At 43.6% G+C, this 16,530-nt stretch overlaps 1 protein-coding gene across 3 annotated transcripts in view; it reads left to right on the plus strand.

The window, feature by feature from the left end:
• Window positions 1-11,516, plus strand: part of LOC147631993 (pathogenesis-related homeodomain protein-like) — a 66,326-nt gene extending 54,810 nt beyond the window's left edge. For all 3 annotated transcript variants that reach the window (XM_086808540.1, XM_086808539.1, XM_086808541.1), the window contains 3 exons: window positions 8,640-8,873; window positions 10,022-10,111; window positions 10,935-11,516. In XM_086808540.1, the coding sequence (XP_086664666.1) occupies window positions 8,640-8,873; window positions 10,022-10,111; window positions 10,935-11,264 (654 nt within the window). In that variant the 3' untranslated portion in view covers window positions 11,265-11,516. The remainder of the gene's footprint in view (window positions 1-8,639; window positions 8,874-10,021; window positions 10,112-10,934) is intronic.
• The last annotated feature ends 5,014 nt before the right edge of the window (window positions 11,517-16,530 follow it).

Raw genomic sequence — 16,530 nt, forward strand, 5'->3', positions numbered from 1 at the left:
ACAAGCTTGCTCAGTGCACATCTCTAACCCAAAAGATATCCCAAAACTTGTTCATGTGCTACCGAAGTGCAGTGGGTGCATGTGACATTTTATCTCCTTGCTAAACCTTCTCATGTATCAACAAGGTTCTTGAAAGCCTCCTTTAACCTATTATACTGGCTGACCCCTATACCGTGGTTCTTTAAAAAATCAAAATGTCATGTACACCTATAGAGGCTTCACTTTAATGCTCTTTCATTGTCAGTGGAAATCCATGTGTCTTTGCATGTGTGCTCTACCCTTATTATCTGACAGTGTGCTTTTTGCTGTCTTTCTTTGTGTTTGAATGTAAAATTTAAAGGAAATATTTGGAAAGAGTACATTGGCAGATGAAGCCAGTGAGGATGAGGAATGGGGACCACGATTGGCTGCCTGACCTGCCTGATCTGTCTAGAATTGTCAAAACCTGTCCAGATTTGTCCAGACGGGCTGCACACCTGATTGGCTTGTGTGCTGACTGTGCACATCTATGTCTGGCCACTGCTCGGTCTGCCTGCAGCTGTCTAGGTGCCTGGCACTTGGCCTACTTAGTTTCCTGGACAATTGTACACATTTCAACTTCGGTGGATTACAAAACTGTGTAGGACTTTGCACTGACTGATTATACAGGACTCTGCAGTGACTAACCTAACCTGGCCTACCCTATGGCTACTGGTGACTTGTCCCTAGACAAGGCTCACAAACTTGCTCAGTGCACATCTCTAACTCTAAAGATTATCCCAAAAGTTGTGCAGTGGGTACACATGACATTCTATGGCTACTGGCGACTTGTCCCTAGACAAGGCTTACAAACTTGCTCAGTGCACATCTCTAACTCTAAAGATTATCCCAAAAGTTGTGCAGTGGGTACACGTGACATTCTACCTTGTTCCTAAAGAGCATGCCAATAGTTGTGCAGTGGGTACACGTGACATTCTGCCTTCTTCCTAAAGGCACAACCATTCATCAAGGGATACAACCATTCATCGAGGGATACAACCATTCGTCGAAGGGATGTGGCTATTCGATGAAGAGGTACATCCTTTGGCGAAGAGTCGCAACCAATCGAGGGTAGGGGTTCCCTTTGGCTGGTTACTCTTTGCATCTGCAACAGGAATCAGCAATGAAGAGAGAATCTGGTACATAAATACGTCACAATCGTGACATTCCCTCCCATTTAAAATAAAATCCCTGTGTTAAATGATAGACATCCGTTTGTCAAAGAACTCCTGAAGAAGGTTAGGGTAATGCTGCATTTCTTCATCTGTTTGCCAAGTGGAATCAAACTCATCCAAGTCCATCCACTTCACAAGAAATTCTGTAGTCAACTTTCTTCTTGTTTCCTTCTGTCGTACGTCAAGAATTACTTCCGGAACAAGGGTAATGTGGTCATCTTCAATTTCTGGTACATATGAAGATAAGTCTGGAACAAGCGAATCTCCTTGAACATACTGTTTGAGCCAAGAAATGTGAAAAGTCGGATGAATCTTTCCCCATGAAGGTGGAAGTTCCAACTTGTAACTGACAACTGAATATTTCTTAAGAATCTTGAAAGGTCCATAGAAGCGAGGTCGCAACTTTGGAAAAACTGACTTCACTATTTTGTAGCGGTGAGGTGCCACATATAACAAGACCAAATCTCCTTCTTGGAAATCTGCATGTCGACGATACTTGTTAGCCTGTTTTTGATATTTTTGTTGCACATGGATCAATTTATCTCGAACTTGCACAAGCACATCTTGCATCTCCTAAACCAATTGATCTGCCAACGCCACTTTGTGTTGTAAAACAAAGTTTGAAGGCACAAGAGGAGTATGCCCATATGCTGCTTGAAATGGAGTTAATCCAATTGCTGAATGATGGGAATTATTATAAGCAAATTCCACAAGTGGTAAATAATCTTTCCATGATGCCAGACGGAATTGAATGTAATGTCGAATCATTTCTTCCAAAATCTGATTGACTCTTTCAGTCTGTCCATCTGTTTGAGGATGATAACTGAACTGAACAACAAATTCGTGCCAAGAGATTTGAACAAAGACGTCCAAAAATGTCCAGTGAACTTTGGATCTCTGTCAGAGATGATGGTCTTTGGCAAACCATGCAATTTGAAGACATGTTGCACGAACAATGACGCCACATCTGGGGCTGAAGCAACTTTCTTGTAAGGAATGAAATGCGCCATTTTGGAAAATCGATCAACCACCACAAGAATCTAAGCATTGCCTTTGGATGAACGAGGCAAGGTGGTGATAAAATCCATACTGATACTTTCCCATCTCTCGTTGGGAACTGGCAACGGTTGAAGTAACCCTTGAGAAAGTTGTCGAGAGGCTTTCATTATCTGACATGAATGACAAGCTTTGACAAATTTGATAACATCTTGCTGCATCTAAGGCCAGAAGTATGTAGCAGACAAAAGCCAATATATCTTGTTGATACCAGGGTGAGCAGCATAAGGAACTTCATGATGCTCTTGAATAAGAATCTTCCGAAATGAAGTATTGTGAGACACACAAATGCGATCAGAAAAGAACAGCAACTCATCCATGATAATGTAGGCTGCAAACATGTTCATTTTTGCAGGACTGGGATTAGAAGATTTGAGAGCACGGAACGCATCTCCAAAATCTCTATCCGTCAAATACTCATTTTTGAAACAAGCAAGGATTTCCATTTGCACATCTGTGATGGCAAAATTAATGGCTCGAGGCATGCGGCTTAAAGCATCTACAACCACATTCTCAAGACCAGGAACATACTGAATAATCATGTGAAAATTAGCCAAGAATTCAATCCATCTGCCTTGTCGAGAGTTCATAACAGGCTGAGTGAAAATGTACGTCAGAGATTGATGATCTGTACGTACAACTGAATCTGCTCCAAGAAGATAATGTCTCCAAGTTCGATAAGCATGCACGATTGCCAAAAACTCCTTATCATACACAGGATACCTGCTTTGAATGGCTGAAAACTTCCTGCTGTCAAAAGCAATGACACGATCATTCTGCATCAAAACTCCACCAGAAGCACGATCTAAGGCATCTGTCATTACATCAAAGGGCTGAGTGGGATCTGCAATGGCTAAGACCGGGGTTGTCGTCAAGGCATGCTTGAGATCATTGAAGGATTGCTCAGCTTCCGAAGACCACTGAAGTTTGTCCAACTTTGTCAATTCTATCAAAGGGGTAGCAATCTCTAAAAATTTATGCACATTGTTGTGATAAAAGTTAGCAAGTCCCAAGAAAGATCGAACATCTGAAATGGTGAGAGGCAAAGGCCAATCCACAATCGCCTGAATCTTCTTAGGATCTACTGCAATCCCATTAGCAGAAATGATGTGACCAAGATATTCCACATGGTTCTTGAAAAATTCGCTCTTCTTTTTGTTGATGTACAGCACATTGATGCGTAGTACTTCAAAGACAATGTGTAAATGTTCTTTGTGATCGACCATAGATCGGCTAAAAACGAGAATATCATCGAGATAAACGATCACAAACTTGTCCCAGTACGGCCCAAAAATTTCATTCATCAGGGTCATGAAAGTGACCGGGGCATTGGTTAACCCAAAAGGTATGACCAAGAATTCATAACGGCCATATTTTGTCCGAAAGGCTGTCTTGTATTCATCACCATTACGGATACGAATTTGATGATAGCCGGACTTCAAATCAATCTTGGAAAACACCTTAGCACCAAGCAGTTGGTCGAACAACTCATCGATGCGAGGCAAAGGGAATTTGTTCTTGATTGTCAGCTTGTTGAGAGCACGGTAATCAATGCAAAGCCGCATTGATACATCCTTCTTTTTGACAAGCAAAACCGGGGCTCCGAAGGGACTTTTGCTGGGACGGATGTGACCTTTGTCTAGCAATTCCTATAATTGCTTTTGTATCTCCTGAGATTCAGAGTAAGAAACACGGTATGGAGCTCGGGTTGGAGGAGGTTGACGTGGGATAAGATCAATCGGGTGATCCATAGGACGACGAGGAGGCAATGTCGTCAGAAGATCATTCGGAAACAAATCCTGAAAAGGCCTGAAGAAGGGTTGCTCCAAGTAAGCAGTTGTTGATGATGACGAGGCTTGAGACTGCTCACTAGTTTCTGCTTCAATCTCCCGTAACATGACCAGGGATGTTGTACAATCCCGTTTACGGACGAGGCGTTTGACTTGCAGGGCAGAAACAACAGTGATGGGTTTGGCACTGAAAAGGCCATGAAGTTCCAGCTCTCGACCATCATGATATAACCGGATTGAATGAGAACGAAAGCTGATCACTAGATCATATCGATACAGCCAAGATTGTCCCAATATCATGTCATAATGTGACAACGGCATCACTGAAAAATTAAGGTGATCTTGGTAATCTTGAATTTGGAACTGAAGCTGTTGCACCTTTTTGTTACAATTAAGAAAGGAACCATCAGCAAGCTCTACTTGAAAAGCATCCACAAAATGTCGGGTCTATAGGCAAAGCTCGTGAACCAAAGAAGTGCCCACAAAATTAGTGGAACAGCCACTGTCTACCAGCACATTGATAGGATGGTCGCCAATGAAACCCAGAAGACTAAGGACTTGCTTGGAAAGATCCACCGGAACAGGGTTGGTACTTTGGCCATTAAGCATCAGGGTACTGACAAACTCAGAAACACGAACATAACAAGCTATCTGTTTGTTCTTGTCTTTCACAGGAGGCGGGTCATGATCAGCATGGTGGCAACTGTCCACCTGAGAATTGCACCGAGTATTGGAGGGTTTAGGGCGGTGAGGACATTCATACCACCGGTGATCGCCAGAACAAATTGTACAGAGGCCTTGGCGACTAGGTTGGGATGAAGTGGCAATTGATGAAGAGGTTTACTGTCCTCAAGAGGTTTCTCGCTTGAAGTTGTGCCGATCATTGCTGCGACGGTCCTATCGAGACCGATCTCGGTTTCTGCTGCCAAAGGATTCGGTCTGAGAGGATCCTGCGTTTGACGCGGGAGCTTGCCCGGAAAAGCGCAGCCGGAAGGACTGTTGTCCAAAATATGGTCGCCGAGAGTTGGGTTGTCCAGAATTGGGATGCTGGGGTTGGCTAGGCACATTGGATCGATTCCGCTGGTAAGAACGGGCACCGGAGGAAAAGTGCCTGGGAGGACGCCTGTAATCACTAATGCGCTCGACATACGAGATTGCTTCATCCAGGGTGGCAAGATTGTACTTATGGACTTCGTCTTGGATCGTGGGTTCAAGCCCGTCAATGAAGCTGTGAAGCTGGTCAGAGGAGCTAAGTGTCTCTATCTCCAGAGCCAGTTTTTGAAACTCTGAGATGTACGCGGCTACGGAGCCAGTTTGACTTAGGCGGCGGAGAGAAGACATGGCATGAAAGTTCGCATTTGCAGGCTCAAAAGCCTTGCGAAGAGCACGCCGGAATTTATCCCACGTTGGAGTAGACTTGCCATCTGAAATCCTACGTTGCCACCAAAGAAAGGCGGTATCTTTCAAGAGGGTACTGGCCAATGCCACCTTTTTATTTTCGGGCAATTCGGTATTTGAGAAATAAACCTCCATCTGGTAGAGCCAGTGATCGATTAACCGCTTATCGCAACAGCCATTGTAGGGCTCAGGTAACTTGATATCCATCTTTCGTGTTTGTGCTGTGGTCATTAATTTATACAAAAGTTTAAGTTCAACATTGTCTACCTCGGCAGTGGGATCAGGAGGAATTAAGGGATCGTCCTGCTAGCCCACTGAGGATGATGATGATGATGATGTTGGAGAACGCGAACGACGCGCTCGCTGTGACTTCCTGGATCCCTCGCGTTGATGTTGGTGCCGTTGTTGCATGTCCTCCATTTGTGATCTCATTGATGCCATACCGTCGAAAAGGGCCTTTTGCAAGTCCTCCATCTGAGGATCGGCGAGTGGCACGTTGTCATGCGAAGTCGACATCTGGAGAACTCAGAGAGAGTACTGAGGTGAAGCAAGCAAGGTCCACCCGAAATGTAGGATGGAAGGAACAGCTGCTGGAGAGGCAGTAACAGGATCCTCGTACTCGAAGTCGGGGTCTTCCACTTCCTCGGGATCGTCCTCGGAGGTTACTGCGTTTGCTTCTGCGTTTGGTTCTGCCAAAGAATTGGGCACCGGAGATAATGGAGTATAGTCGGGGACGAAGATCTCGCAGTAGAATGTCACAGGAGGGCGCGTGGAGGAGATATTGTGAAGGCCATCCACACTGCACTCTGGAAGAAAGTTTGCAAACTGCGGGTACCGTGATAGAAAATACTTGAAATGAGTAAGATGCAGTGGCTCGCAGGTGAGGAAAATAGTCCAAATTGCCCAAGTGCCGGGTTCGGTTACATGCGGGCTGCTAACATGTATGCGGTACACCTGTGAGGCCGGGGATGCTGGGATAGGAGAGGCCGGAAGACTTGGAATCCACCCAGCATCGGCGGGAAGTGGCACTGAGTCCAGAGTGGGGGCACGAGGAGGGCTGTGCTCAGGAAGAAGAGCCTCGGGGATCTCGTCGATATAACTCAGGTAAGAGATGTGCATGTCGGGTTCCTCCGGAAAGTTATCCATGAAGCATGCACGTAGAAGGCGAGAGCGCGCAGATTATGTGGTGTGGACAAAGCCAGGAAAACCCACGAACAGCGAGGAGGGTGGTCGCCAATTCGCTGGGAAGAGGGAGGCGAATATGAATGAGGCGGCATCCTGACAGCCGCGCCGGGGGGGGGGGCGGTGGTGGTTGCCGAATCGCCAAGGGGTGGCGGTTCACACCACCGCACGCTCAACGCGCGCCCGGTGGGTTTTTTGTTTTTTTGCTTTTTTTAAAGAGAGACCCACATGGCAATGCACGTATTAAATTTTTTTTGTATTGTTTTTGAAGGTGCAAAGGTGACGCGTCGCCGATTGGAAGGGGTGCGCCGCTTCGAAGGCCTGGACGCCTCGCCGACTGGATGGAAGGAGGTGTGCTGCTACGAAGGGCTAGATCACGTCGCCGAGTGGAGGGTGCGCCGCTGCATGTATCAACGAGGGCTCAGGACCCACAGCTGCTCCCAGCAAGCAAGGGCTCACGCTGGCAGCGAACGAGGCGAAGAGAGGGGGGAAGTCCATCTTCGGCAACGAGAGGGGCAGTTCCCGCCATGTTGCGAATGCCTAACACCACCGGTCAGCAGGGAGGGAGGGTAGTCCGGATATGCAGCAAGGGTTCCCTCTCTGCTATACACACAATGCATGTGTATGGGTGTGAGACCTTTTGTTTTTGTTTACATCACTTTGAGCAAGGATTTACGCCAAGTCCACCATCGCTCTGCTTCTTCCATACAACACCGAGAAGAGGGGTGGATGAGGGAGTGCCGCAGAGAGGGTGAGGGCTTCACAACCCACGGGTAGGAAAAAAATTTGCTCTAATACCACTGTGAGGCTTATGTTGTTAATCCCTCATATTGTGTACTAATTACTACTTAAGTACTTAACTTAGAACAAGAACCTTCAGGAGAACACTTGAGAGAAGATTGAATTGACTTGTTGTTTCAAACTGAGTACAATAGGTCTCTTATATAGGAGATGAAGAGACACATTTGAAGAGGCATGTCCTTTGATGAAAGGACATGACCTTAGACGAAAGGATACAACTTTAGGCTAAGGGATGTGTCTATTCAATGTAGAGGCACAACCATTCATCAAGGGATACAACCATTCGTCGAAGGGATGTGGCTATTCGATGAAGAGGTACATCCTTTGGCGAAGAGTCGCAACCAATCGAGGGTAGGGGTTCCCTTTGGCTGGTTACTCTTTGCATCTGCAACAGGAATCAGCAATGAAGAGAGAATCTGGTACATAAATACGTCACAATCGTGACAAAGAGGCTTCACTTTTGTGCACTTTGATCGTTGGTAGAAACCCATGTGTCCTTAAAAGTGTGCTTGCTACCCTTCTTAGCTGAAAGTGTGCTTTTTGTTGACTTTATTTGTGTTTGAATTCAAAATGTGTGGAAAGAGTACATTAGCAGAGCGAACGAGGATGTGGGACCACGGTTGGCTGCCTGACCTGCCCGATCTGTCTAGACTTGCCATAACCTGTCCAAATCTGTCCAGATGGTCTGCCAGCTGCTTGGCTTGTGCCCTGACTATCCAGATCTGTCCGGCCATTGCCCGGTCTGTTGCAACTTGTCTAAATATGACCGGTTGCCGGCACTTGGCCTACTAAATTGCCTGGACAATTGTACACCTTTTTAAATTTTGGTGGGTTACAAAACTGCACAGGACTTCGCACTGACTGACTATGTGGGGCTTTCTATTGGATAACCTACCCTGGCCTTCCCCCATGGCTACTGGTGAATTGTCCTTAAAATAAGGCGCACAAACTTGCTTAGTGCACCTCTGAGTAGAGTGAGTGCCTGTGAGATTCTACCTCCTTTTCAAAGCTTCTTATGTATCAACAAGGTTCTAGAAAGCCTCCTTTCATTTATACTTATTGACCCCTACCCCTTGGTTTTTTTTTTTTAAAGGTTGTCATAATGCTTCATTTTAGTGCTCTTTCTTTGTTGGTAGAAACCTTGCAAGTGTGCTTGCTACCCTTCTTGGCTGGCTGTGATTTTTTCTGATTTATTTGTGTTCGAATGCAAAATTTGAAGGAAATGTTCGGAAAGAGTTCATTAGCAGATGAATTCAGCGAGGATGAGGAATGGGGACCACGGAAACGATTGAAAAAGTTGAGACAGCCAGGGCAAGTCTCTCGAAGCGAATCAAAAGAGAATCACACAAAGACAGACTCTAATGGCAATGCGGGGAAACCCGTTTTGACAAAATCCTCCAGTGGTCTGCAAAAGAAGCAGAGTCGAGTTTGCTTACCGCCTTTTGCTGTTGAGGTATGTGTTTGTGCACTTTCACACACTTGCATGGATTGTTTGTCTTTATGGTGGTCTTAAAGGTGGTATCAGTGTGTCTGAATTTATCTGAACAGGGAGGGAACCATCTTTGAGATGCAGTTCGGTACCCAGGGCATCACAAAGGATGGTTTATTTATTAGGTCTACTTACACGTGAGTGCAAACCAAGTGGATTTTTTTTTGGCAAGGAAAGCATTGAGAGGAGAAACCAAAATGGAAAAGGTGACTTAATAGCACATTAACATGAAACAGCCATTTTGTAGCCAAATATGCAGAAGCACAGTTTCTTTGAGTCGTCGTTTCTGTTTCTATTTCCCGTTTCCTAGTCTCTTCTCACGATCTCCTTGTAAGTTTTAATTTTTCCCAAATTTCTTAGCCATCTACTATGATCCACTCCTCTGGACCTTTTCCTCAATTCTAAGAATTCTACAATTTTACTTTTCATGTATACTATATAATGTTAAAAATCTTGTTGTTTCCTCTGTTTTTGATTCCTAGTTTCAGGTAGTTTCCATTGCATAGACGTTGACAATTCCTGTTTCTTTTCTGTTTCATGCAACCATGCTTTAGAGAAGTGCCATTTCCATGTGTCAGATCCAGGAGAAGATCGTTAGATTCTTAAAAACATTTTAAAAAGATCTATTTTACACTGCACACACAGGTGATATGGGATTTGCTTAGGCTAGGTTCAGAGCTGGGTCGACAGGTAGGGGTGTTGCTGAGGAGGCAAAATGTAAAAGAAGATGTCTGGTGAACTTGGTGTTCACGGCATGGGCAGAAGCGGTTGGTTCAGGCCCACCAATTTTCCATGGCTCAGAAGATCGGAAGACTTCTGTCAAAAATTTAATGTTGTTCACTGGTTGATAGTGGGGAGGAATTTTTTTAAGTCAATACCTCTTGTAAACAGAATGGAACCATTCCCCAGGGAAATACATTCCTTCTGGGTGCCCATGAGATGGCAGGATGGGTGTGAACCCAGCCTTAAAAGTTAGGTCCCCGAGGTTTAGTACCACTAAAGGTTATGATTTCTTGTACTTCTGAATATCAAGTGATGCAAATAGCTGATACCACGATGGACATTTTTACTAGATACTGTGTATGCTAAAATATGTTGTCTTATGATTCCAGAAGCTGCGTGCGGTGTTCAAGGAGAACCCACTACCTTCGAAGGCTTGCAAGGAGGGCTTGTCCAAGCAACTTGGCCTTTCATTTGGAAAAGTAAGTTTTGTGAGTACGTGTGCGTGCCTATGTGTGTGTGTGTGTGTGTGTGTGTGTGTGTGTGTGCATGTCAGAGCATACACGTGTGCTCCATGCACGTGTGTGTGGAAGATCTGTGCAATCTCTTCCAAATGGAAGACTATGTGAACAGTATCTGGCCACATAATAGTGATGGACTGTATATGGAAGGTCTGGGTGCTACGAAGGGCCTCAGTGCATCTAGTTCTCCATTTTTTTAATGCAGGATAGTCTGCCATGCATAGACCGGGGAGCTAGCACAATGTCCTAGTCCTGACACATATAAGGTAATGGCGGTTGGGGACTAGAGATGAGTATATTCGAAACCTGCCCACTAGCATGGACCTTGGCTGGATGTTTAGTCAAACATTGGGGTGATGTATTAATTCAAGTAGATGCTTAGTTATCTACTTTCAAAAGAATTGGGATGGTGTATTCAAAATGATGGAGCATAGAGAATCAAACTGAAATCTTGGTGCTGTCAACAACCCGTGTCTTTTGTTTTCTCCAACCAGAAGCTATTGCCAACCACGTTGAGATGTTTGCATCCCAACTTGCAGAGAGACTAGCAGGTGGGGGGAGGTTTGATGGTGGGCAGCAGATGATTTAGAAGCAGGGCATAGCAGGCTGGTGGGCAGTAGCGCTTGGGACAAATGATGGAGAGAACGGATGCAAACTTGCAGCTATTTGGGGGATAGGTGGAGGGAAACAGCAAGCGGTTTCTTGAAAATTCATTATCAATTGAAGCTTCTCTACCCTAGTTTTCTGCTTACATTTTCTGATGTATCAATGATGATGTGTGCAGGTACATGTTTGGTTCAAGAATGTGCGCTCTGCAGCTTTGAAGAAAGGCTTGGTGCAGCGTTCCAAAGCAAGGGCTAAGCATTCCTTAGGATCCATCAGGGCAACAAGAGCAGTGGACAGTTCTCAAGTAAGGAATGAAGTTACAGTCTCCAAGGGAAAAATAAAAGCACAAGATGACTGTTGGCTAGCAGCTATGGCCATGTTAGGCGAGGCACAGCTAAAAGTTGAAAGGCTCAAGTTACTCCTGCAAGAAACAATAACTGCGGCACATGATTGTGGATCTTTGATGTATGTAGCTGTGGCTGAATTGAAAGAGAAGGTGCAGTTTTGAAACTGGGGGTCTCAAGCACGACCCTGTAAGTGTCTGGTGTAGTCTAGTCAAGTGGTTCAAAAAAATGGAACCATCATTAATATAATACCATATCATTAGTACTTGTGAATGCCTAAGTGTTGTATTCATGATTTTGCTTCACACATCTTGTAACCTCTACAAGGCACAGCCTTTTTGTTGTACACCATTGAAAATGACATCCTTAGCCTGTTTTCATTTTTGATGGCCATGTAATGGATGTAGGCCTTCTGTGCAGAGTCTGTCACACCAAGGTCATGCCATGTGAGTTGATGGTATCACATCAGTTGAGCCAGCTGTCACTCTATGGAATTGATATTAAATTTTCCAAAAGGTGTAGTTGAATAGGTAAAAAGAAAAAAACCATAAGAAAAACTTATGTGGTGGCTCATCCGCTTGTACCTACTGTAGGATGGGGTCTCTCGGCAAGAATCTCAGCTTATGTTATTCAGTTGGGCTTCCATGCTAGATTCAACCTCTAGGTTCATGGCACATGCTTATTATTTTGAGAGTTTGGGGATGTGCAGTCAAAATATGTCATAGCCAAACGATGAGGCTGTTTTCTTGCAGCAGTGAAACAGTTTTGGCCACCACACGTAATTTGAGCAGCCAAGCTGGCCAATAAATTCCGCCACCAATCCCCACCAACGGAAATAACAAGCTAGAAAATTTCATAACAAGGTAGATGTCTTCCTACTGAATCACAGTTTTTCTCTATGTATGATTGGGTTTCAGGGACTAGCCCTTTTATGTCCATGTGAGGTGTCTAATGAAATGTTTATGTTTGCTATGCATGCAAGGTGCATTATGGTTTTTTAGTGTCAACTAGTAGCTCCACTTCATCCACACGCTACACTGAAAATGATGACAAAGGTGATGAGGTGTATGTAGTAGGTATGAGTTCATTCATGGCATGTGTAAGGTAGACAAAGAGAACCTAGTTTTCGTGGGGAAGATAATCAAGATAGGGAGATTTTTGTGTAGGTGTGTGAGATTTTTGTGTTCTCGAGATCAACATGAGTTAGAGATCTTAGGTTGGCAATATAGAGATAGTTGGGTAAGTAGTGTTTTAGCTTAGTTAAGACCAAACAGGAAGTGTCACTACAACAGAATGGAGATATAGCCATGCTAACAACTTAGTGTTATTTTCGTAGGTTTCAAAAAAATCGCCATCTATCTATTGGCCCAACTATTAACCCTGTTAACGGGTGCTAGATGGGCCAGTAGACAAGCCAGTACTCGCAACAGGCTTGCGACAAAAAAACAAGGAGCTTCCCTTGCTTGCATTGCAAAAACTACAAGTGCATGCAAGGGGAGCCCCTTGTTTTTTTGCTTGTGCATTTGCAAGTTTGCAAGCGAAGGTGAAGACAACAAATTTGCACAAGATTGAGGCCAAAGCATAGAGAAATTAAAGATAACTATTTAGCACAAGGTTGAGGCCAAAATATAGATGTCTTACTTAACGCATAACACATATGCAAGGTTGGTGCACCAGAAACAAGTAAACAAAGGACTTCTAAAAGATAAGTGCTTATACCTTGAGGTTGAGAAGTTGAGTTTTCATTGAGAAGTTGAAGTTGAAGTTGAAGTTAAGGTTAAGTGCCAATCTCCAAGAATAAGCCTTAATGTTTTTGCCTTAACGTTAAGGTTATATATATAAACTTAATGCTTATGCATATCAGAAAGCTTGATGCATAAGCATAGAAAATCCCATAATGTATATGCATAGAAAATAAAGCTTTGTGCATTAGAAAAAATGCTCCCAAGTGCACCATAAACGAGTAAATGAAGAGATTATAAAAGACAAGTGCTCTTTTACCTTGAAGTTGATAAGTTGAGTTTTCGTTGAGAAGTTGAGGTTAAGGTTAAGTGCCAATTTACAAGTATAAACCTTGTGGAAAAAACATATCTTAATGCTTATGCATAGCATAAAGCTTGATGCATAAGCACAAGCATAGAAAATCCCATAATGCATAAAGCTTCATGCATAAGCACAAGTATAGAAAATCCAATAAAGAATATGCATATAAAATAAAGCTTTATGCATATTAAAAAAAGAGAATGAGTGCATGGGACTTACCTCAAGTAATAGCTTGTCAATAGAGAACCTACATTTGAATAGTACAAGTACCCATTAGTATAGTGGAGAACATGGAGCTTTATGCATAGAAAACAGGTGATGGTTGCTCACCTTATGAGGAGGAGAAGATGGCTAACCTTATGTGGAGGAAAGGGTTACTTACCTCTAATATCCTGCCATAATAAAAAAACATAAATATCAAATAAGATACAATATAAACCCATATTTTGCTAAGCTTATTAGTAAGTGGAGGAATCATTAGCTTTTGATGAGAGGAGGGAGATGACTTTGAGAGCTAGGGTTTGCCAAGGAGGGAAATGAGAAGAGGGATATGAGCTGGGTTTGCCAAGGAGGGAAGTGAGAAGAGGAAAATAAGGGTTCAAAGATATGAGAAGAGGGAGATGAGGGATAAAGAGATAAGGTGAGAAATGCGGGATGAGGTGAGGGTTGAGTAGGAGGTGAAGAGATGTTCACCTTTATGCTGAAAGTCCCAAGAGTAAAGTTTCAAACGCGACATGACCTCGGCTACTCGCCAGGTTGGGCTAGTAATCAGGTTAATAGCCCACTATTTTAAAAAAAATAGAGAGCAAAAATAAGGGTTTTTCTTTAATTGCTTTGATATTTTTTCCTTGTTTTTTTCCAGAATTAAGGGCTTGTTTTTTGCCACAAGGTGCTACCACCTCAACGTCCTCGGGTGAACATGAGCCTCTCGATACCCTTCCTGCACTTGCAAGAGATGAAAACATGAAATTGTGTGCCTTCATCGGATCACAATCGAACATGTGGATGATTTTGGTGTGGCAAGTCCATCTTGACGAGGTCACTCTTTGGTGAGTTTTGAGAAGGTGGATCACAAATTAATGGCATGCATTTATTCCAAGTATGCCTAATTTAAAAATGTGCTACACTTGAAGGATAAAGATAAGGAAAAAGTGGCTCGGAGAATGCTCGAGTACTCACAATGACAAGTGGTTGATTAGGGAGGCAACATAGACTCCACCAAGAGAGGATCTCAGTTGAGCATCCATCGACATATCACAAGCATGGCACAATCAAAGAAATATTGCATGAATTTGATGATGATATGACACCAGATGTAATGGCAATGGGGAATCTGGAACTGGTCAACAACTTCTTTGAAGAGGTACAAGAGGAGGGGGAAGAACGTGTCGTGCTCAATGAAGCACTCTTAAGAGAAGCAACAAGGACTCCATTATATAAGGGTTATGCATATTCAATCCTTCATGCCACTCTAGAGTTTCTCAAGGACTCCACTATATGAGGGTTATGCATATTCAATCCTTCATGCCACTGTAGAGTTTCTCAAGGACTCCACTATATGAGGGTTATGCATATTCAATCCTTCATGCCACTGTAGAGTTTCTCAATTTGCAAGAAACATATGGATGGAGCAACACTAGTGTGATAACCCTCTTTCGGTGAGGGCTCCTTCATAAGGTAATCAATTCTTTAGTATCATGGTTGCATTTTATTAACTCATTACATTGTTGTATGACAACGACTGATACATTGTTCATCAAGGCTCATAAGAAGATGCTTCCCAAGGACAACAAGATGCTTGCAACAAGAAAGGAAGGAAGGAGTGGTGACCGCCCTTGGTATGGATTACAAGAGCATCTGTGTGAAAGATTGTGTACTCTTTTGAGATGTTCACAATGATGCTACCCATTGTCCGCATTGTGGTGAGTCTTGTTACTGAGAAAATGTGCAAGGTACGATGGTTTCTCACAAGGTTTCTAGGAACTATCCTATCATACCTCGCATTCAATACCTGTTTCGATGCAAGTCCATTACCGACGACCTCATGACTTGGCATGCCAAAAATCACTCAACTGATGGCAAGATGAGGATTCCCATGGATTTCATTGGCTTGGGGACACATGGAAGAAAGGTGATCGGATTTCAAAGAAGAGCCACGACACGTGCCTTGGATTGGGGATGGATGGATATAATCCTTCTGGTGTGAAATCAACCTCATGGACTACATGGCCGGTGGTACTTGTGAACTATAATCTCCCTCCATGGAAGACAACAAAGAAAGGCCATTTAATGCTATCACGCCTTGTGCCCGAGAAACATAAGGTCAAGAACATGGATGTGTACCATCTCAAACCATTGATCGAAGACATTGAAAACCTATGGCATGGCATAGAAGCTCACGATATGTCTCGACCACTTGCCCAACGTGATTTGAGGTGAAAGCTATTCTAATGTGGATGATGCATGACTTTTCAGAATATGGCAAGTGCTCCGATGTGATTTCTACTCCCCTCAATTATAATATTTGGGGTTTCACTTTGCGAAGCTTGTATTCATATTTCACTTTTTGTGTTTTGTTTGAAATATTTAGGTTTCACTACTTCTGGCCACTATGCTTGCCCCAACATGTGGGCCATCACTTGTTACCTCGAGACCGGATCATCTCAAGAAAGTGGTGTATGAAAACCACCACCTTTTTCTTCCATATGCTCATGACAAGTTTGTTCCATCTTGGCCACCACACCCACTAATCATTGGAGCATTGGCAAGTGTATCAGAGAGGTGTGGATGTCCCCCCAGCCACCAAAGGGGATGACAAGGTACTCAATTCTTTCGTCTCCCATATTGGACTCAACTAAAGATTAATCGCCTTCTAGATCCCATGCACATATTCAAGAATGTGCTATCGGGCATTTGGGACCACTTGATTAGTGCTCGAGACTCGTTGGGGTGTGGGATGACTTGAGATCCATTGGTTGTTTCCGTCACACTTGGGCAAGAGAAGATGAGAATGGCAAGGACCTTTCCTGTAACACCATGGACCTTAACAAAGAAGGAAGAGAAGAGAGTAAAAGAACAAACTGCCTCCTTTCTTACTTTAACTGGATGCATCCGTTCATTGAAGGGTGCATTCACAAAAACCAACAGCAAAGCTCAAAACAATTGTATGGCCTTGAAACCCATGATTGGCACAAAATGTTGCAAGTATGTTTTAACTTTGTCCAAGCTTTCCAACATATCACATTCATTAGATTGTTCTACGTTATTCATTACATGGATTTGTGCTATATAGTTCATTCTTCCGATTTGCATTAGTGGACATGGAGACCCTAAAGTGCGCAAGCAATATACAAGATAGGAGAACTTGTGAGGAAGGGTAAGCCAAAG

This window comes from Cibotium barometz, chromosome 14, assembly GCF_041138505.1.
Source record: "Cibotium barometz isolate CiBa-2024 chromosome 14, ASM4113850v1, whole genome shotgun sequence".
NCBI classification, from domain to species: Eukaryota; Viridiplantae; Streptophyta; class Polypodiopsida; order Cyatheales; family Cibotiaceae; genus Cibotium; species Cibotium barometz.